Here is a 6,383-nt window from a genome sequence, read left to right on the forward strand (position 1 = left end):
CCCGAGAGACTGTTGTGTGTAAAATTCCCAGGAAATCAGCAGTTTATGAAATACTCAAACCAGCCTTTCTGGTACCAACAACCATGCCATGATCAAAGTCACAGAGATCACATTTTTTTCCCCATTCTGATGTTTGATGTGAATATTCACTGAAGTTCTTGACCTGTATCTGCATGATTTTTTGCATTGTGCTGCTGCCACATGATTGGCTGATTAGACAACTACATGACTGAGCTGGTGTTCCTAATAAAGTGGATGGCGAGTGTATGTGATCAAGAACACATGTTCCAACATGGATAGACAAAAATCAAAGAATTCTCATCATGTAGGGTGAAGTTTTGGCTGGTACAGTAGGAGCAAACAATGGGAAGCATCAACATGGTTCACGTCATGGTTTGGTGGAGACAAAGGGGACAGCAGGTCCTCACCCCCACACCAGGCCGCAGAGCTCCAGCTGACACCCTTTAAACAAGAGGTCAGGCAGCAAAGAATAGAGGGCACAACCTCTGAGAGGGGCTCAACCTCTTGTGTCCTTCCCAACAGAGATGGGATAAGAAGCATCCCTGAGGAGGGGCTAAACCATCAAATGGCAGCATTAAAAATGAGATGCTCAGCAAGGAGGCAGCCAAAAATAAATCGCAACCTATTCAGCTGAGTAGGCATGCATTCGGTTGCAAATCAGAATGTTTTGGGGGTCTGTTGAGAGGCTTAGTACATCAGTAATATTAGCAGTAGGGACAGCAGGTAGTGAAACCAGTGAGCAATCTGGGTGTTAAGCAGAGGCAGAAAGACCAAATATGGCTGGTGGAAAACTGCACAGCCTTCACGGACAAGGTCAGATGGAGATGGGAAGCAGTGCGCTCAAATTAATGCAAACCATTCCAACCCAAACCCCAACACCCCCTGCACACACACACACACACACACACACAAAAAAAAAAAACAACAACAACAACAACAAGGCATTATGCAAGCAAGCTTTCTTGCACAGGGCCACCTCTGCTCCACTTCAGATGTCCATCCACTATGGACCTAGATCTGAGAGCTGATTGGTCTCAGGTTGAATGCTCATATTATGAAGTGAAATGAGTGAGTTGAGTGAGAGTATAATATCATTTCCACTTAAAGCTCAAATAGCTGCATAAGACTGTTACTTGCTTCAGCAAGATACATTGATCACACATGAAATGTATACCAGAGATGAAAATATAAAGCTGGATTGTGTGTAACTTCCTCCAACTGAAGAAAAGCGTAACATCTATACTTAGAGTTCTTCTAAATGGCATATGGCAAACTACCTGGGTCAGTGCCAAAGTTCATTTTTCAATGACTTATGCAGATTGGTAAAAATTGCCACACCTGAGCCAAGGGGTGATGTGTTTTGTGGTAAATATTTTGCCTTTAATTTATTTGACATGTTTCTGTCTTTTATCAGAGGACCATCTGTCCAGTTGGAAGGCCAAAAGGCCACATGATTGGTTGGTCAATCTCAAACTTGGGGGATGGGGAGGGCATTGGCTTTGCATAGAGGTCCCATCTAATGGCCCCTTGACTACCCATCAAGGCCCCAGTGACTGAGTCAGTTTTTCCTAATGAGTGCTTATCCACCACGTTTTCTCAGCAATCTGCCCACTGATGCAGCAGGCCAAACAAAGTTTCAGTGGAGCATCCTTTCATGTGATAACATAAAACAGATATTCAATGAATTGGATCATTCATCAGAAAACTCTAAAGATTGAAAATGTGTAGATATATAGTTTTGTCTTAAAGTAAGTAGTACTTTCAGAAGTAAAGTGGCTAAAAATCTAGTCAAACTGCATGACTTTACAAAAACGATGCTGCTTCAGATCTTCACCCGAAACGTCTTGTTTCTTAAAAATGTGAAAATGTGTGTACTATTCCAGACTTTTTCCAATCTATAAAAATATAAGGCCAGTAGTGGTGTGTGTATGTATGAGAAGCAGGGGAAGCAGAGAAAATGTGTATGAACTAAGCATGAGCTAGAGTCTGACAGGTAAAAAACAACTTTGGCTCAGGGTAGCAGAGGCTAGATGAAAACGCAGAGCCTTTGGCCCTTTGAGACTTGGTATTAACATCTCAAGTGATCAGCTCACAAGTGGACACGTGAACTGCGTCAAATGCATCTTGTAAGATGATCACTCTGACCACTCGTGAAGGTGATCCGAGATACATGTTGCCACAATACAATTTTAGTGTGAGTGCCAATGCGTCCTGATGCAGACATCATCAAAATAACCTGTGTTGCCAGTGTCACCTAATCACCAGTGTTACCAGGTTTGTGATTTCCATGCTGAATTAAGCACCTTTTTCCACACTGTTTAGACACACTAATCATGTGTAATGAGTTTCTTTTTCCTTGTGAAAGTCATATGCCAGCTACAATCAGAAATGATTAATTCCTTCCCAATGCTGCCATATTTCTGAATTTGCTGTTGCGCAATCTGATTTGCTGTTGTATTTTAATTTGTAATTTTAAATTGCATTTTAATTTAGTAATGTGTTTTGCACTTATGGGCCACAAAGATATATTAAAGCATTTGAGCCAATGCAGAAATAGCTAGCAAGCCAGACATGAAACTCCTGAGCTCCTTGATACATGTCTGGTGGACATGCTCAGGAATCACAAAATGTACTATATTTTGCTGATTTTTAATCCTCAAATAGCATACACCCATGCACTCACCATGCAGTCACTAAATTTAAGTTTTATTTATGTTTTATTTCAATTTTTAACCTCCCTCGATTTTGTTTATTTTTTTTATTGTTAAAAGCACATGAAACTTGATTAGCTTAGCAATGGTTACGTAAAATGCGGCACAGCCAGATGACAGTATGAGTATCTAATTAGGAAACAACATCTGATGGCTAAATATAAATACTCTGGGTTTTTCTAGTATATAGTCTGGGTTTGAAGTGACAGTTTGTTTTTGGCAGATTTGGCAGCTTGCTACTGACAAAATGCAATCACAAGTGGACAGTGAAGATGCATTCGTGACACATGATACCAGGTGTGAATGGTCCCGGCTGTCCGCTCATGATCTGATCACACAAGATGGATGTTCAAATCAAGTATGAACTGGGCCTTTGTTTCCTTGGTAGGTTAGCCAGAACAAGTCGCTAGCAGCCCTGTCTGCTCTTTCAGCTTTCCATCAGAATGATACACAGATGCCCAGGTACGCTGCTCCCCTGGGACCTGCCTGACCTAGTGGGACACTTCTGACAATAAACCACAACAAACACTTCTTTTATAACCCCTTAAAAAGTGGGAAGAATGCAAAGAATGGCTCAACAGGAATCAGCTAGAATGTCTTAAAACGGTTAAAGAGAGAAAAACTGTGTTAATGAAGACTGTCTTTAAGCAGTTTTAAAAAAAGCAGAGATGTTACATGGCTCTTTTTTATAAGGCCATAATGCAGAACATAAGCTAATTTTCTTATTTAAAAAAATAAATAAAAATAAAAAACAGACAATTTAAGGGCATGAAAATGAATCTTTAACAGATTGACTCATGTGGGGGAAATATCAGTTCTCTAATAAACATAACCTAAATAAACATTTCTCTCAGATTTGATCTGATTACATAGTAATCAGTTTTTGCCTCTGTTAGCTATGGTAACACATGGTGACACACAACACATACGGGAGTGTAGTCTTTGTAGTACTGTCGCACTCAGCAGATGCCATGTGGAGAAGCAGCAATGCCTCACCACCATTGTCTGCTCTTGGCATCTGTGAACCTGTTGTAGAAGTTGCTCACATATAGGGACACCCCCAGGCCAGCAGTGACTCCAGACTCACCACTGCTTTTGGGTGATGACCTCTACCCCTCCCTGCCCCCAACATAATATATATATATTATATATATTATATATATATATATATATATATATATATATATATATATATATATATATATATATATATATATATATAATATATATATATATATATATACACACACAAAGTTTTCTGCACCCCACACACCATTGCTCTCTCATCCCCCATCCAACCAAGACCTCAATATCTCCATTTTCAGCCTCTCTGTCTCTAGCTCTCATAATACACTCAACAATCAAAACTCATATGCCATATGCAGATGCCCTTGAGCATGATGGGAGATAGACAACCAATGAACTCCTGACTGCAAACAAAGGACCTGGTGTCCAAGTGTCTCAGCATAAGTTCAAGCCATGTATGTGAGAGTTTTAAAATCTGACCTTGATATGTACATAATAAAGGCTTGAGAACTATCAGCTAGAAAGTTTAAATTTAAATAATACAAAGATAATTAAAATGTGCTGACTATTGGAAGTGTTGGCTGTATTTAGTGCACAATGCAAGTTAACTTAAAATCTTACTGTTATATCAAGTAGGTGTACTTAAAACATTTCATTACAGAATGAATTACCAAGTTGGTAAGAAACTAAACTGCAACATAAAACACACATGTACTCTTACAAATGTTACAATTGAGATGTCTCAAAAGCTATTCAAAAGATATTAAAACTCTTGATGTTAGTCATAAAAGCAAAGGATGCCATAGGAATTATTGCAGAATATTATATGAAAGTCAGAAACCGAGATGCAATTTTTCACTGGTCATTCTGAGTTTTTTTAAATCCTTCCACTATTAATATTTTTACACTATTTGACTCTTTTTTATTTGTGATAGTGAAGGAACATCCGTGAAACATAACACACTAAATACCTTTTGGTGAAAATTAAGTTTCTTTATGTTCGTTTTGTTCTAAATTTATTCAGATTTCTGCACTCAACTGTAAGTGAACATGGAAGAACACTGGAATAGTCCCTACAACACACACACACACACGAATCTAAGTCAGTTAATGTCATTCAACTTACCCTGAAAGATGAGCTCTTGTGCTTGTTCCCTAGGTCATATTTCCCCTTTAATTCGTTGAGAAGCTGCTGCAGTGTGGCCTTCTCTTCTTTCTCGGCGTAATCTTGATCCAAGAGGACGTAGGCCCTCCAGTTGGAGGAATCGAAACCCCAGTGGCACGTCCGGTTTTCCAAGCGCTTGTGGCTATGCACCACGAACTTTTGCGTGGGGAATATCAGTCTGCAGTCCAGGCACTGGATACACGCCGCATGCGGACTCGTATACAGCTCCGGCAAGAATAGACCCTTGCACTTGCCAAAACACTCGTGGTACACCTTAAAGGCCCGGTCAGTGTACTCAAGCTCGGCGGAGGAGGAGGAACACGCGAGCTCCTTATCGAGGTGCGGCGGCAGTGCACCACCGTGCAGTAAGGAGTTGCACAAGCGCTCGGCGTCTGTTTGCGTGATGAGCCCACACGAAGGTGCCGAGAAGGGCAAGATGCCGATTATCTTTAGGATCTCTAGTTGCTCAGCTGTGCACCGCGAGCAGTAGATGTGCAGCTCATCGCAAACATTGTTGATCTGCTGCAAAGTGAAGTCGCGCAGCACGCTGTTCAGGATTTGCGGCAGACACAGACGCTTCTCGCCGCCCACCACGAAGCACGAAATGGTCTCTCGCTCCAGCACGGTCTCGCAGCGCTCCGTGGAGCGGTCCGGAGCGATGAGCAGCGGCCCAGGCAGGACTGACGGTGTCTGGGTCCTCAGGCTAGGCAGTAACGGCAGATCTGCGCTCTTCTTGCCCTGCTTGTCGAAAGGTTGGTCGTGCTGCCAGCGAGCCGAAAAAGCCGCCGGGCCGCCGAGCGAGCTCATTGAGCTCAAGTGGAACTGCTTCAGAGTTTGCTGAAGTCCCGCATGAGGTCGGAAGCTTGACACTGCCTCCATGTTCTCTATTGTTATAAGCGCTAGCACAGAAAAAAAAGCTTAAACTTCTCCGATCAATTCAGAAAAAAACGCCAACGAAGCTCAACGAAAATATTCAGAAAAGTCTGTAGCAAGTCTGGAGCTTCGTGTCACTTTCAAAAGCTAAATGCGCCACGGAGTCGAATAATTTTTCCTTTTCCAGCGACTGCTTCATATTAAAACAGTAAGTAGCCTCACAGCGTACTGAAACCGGGGGGAAAAAAACGATCCCTTCGCCAACGAAATCTTGTTCCAGTGAAAAAAAACAGGACGACGCTCAGTACCTGGTGTAAAAACCTTGTGTGCACAGTTCAAGTGTTTGTCTCCCCCTCCGCTGAACCAGCGAGTCTGAGTCTCTGTCTCTCTCTCTCTCTCTCTCTCTCTATGTGTGTGTGTTTGTTTGTGTCTGGTTGAGTCATTGAATCCCAGCCAAGAATGTGACTGACTCCTCGGCCTGGCTGTTCTATGAACAGCTGCGCCTCCCCCCGCTGCCCAGCAGCTGCAAAAGCAGTATGAGCACAGAACTGAGTCGCGGATCCTCCTGCTCTTCCCGAAAGCTGAAA

The 6,383-nt window shown here is 42.2% G+C and overlaps 1 protein-coding gene across 2 annotated transcripts in view; it reads right to left on the reverse strand.

The window, feature by feature from the left end:
- The window catches only part of skib (v-ski avian sarcoma viral oncogene homolog b), a 46,625-nt gene extending 40,242 nt beyond the window's left edge, over positions 1-6,383 (reverse strand). For both annotated transcript variants that reach the window (XM_026935377.3, XM_026935375.3), the window contains exon 1: positions 4,885-6,383. In XM_026935377.3, the coding sequence (XP_026791178.1) occupies positions 4,885-5,802 (918 nt within the window). In that variant the 5' untranslated portion in view covers positions 5,803-6,383. The remainder of the gene's footprint in view (positions 1-4,884) is intronic.

The sequence above is a fragment of the Pangasianodon hypophthalmus genome, chromosome 20 (assembly GCF_027358585.1).
Source record: "Pangasianodon hypophthalmus isolate fPanHyp1 chromosome 20, fPanHyp1.pri, whole genome shotgun sequence".
Taxonomy (NCBI): Eukaryota; Metazoa; Chordata; class Actinopteri; order Siluriformes; family Pangasiidae; genus Pangasianodon; species Pangasianodon hypophthalmus.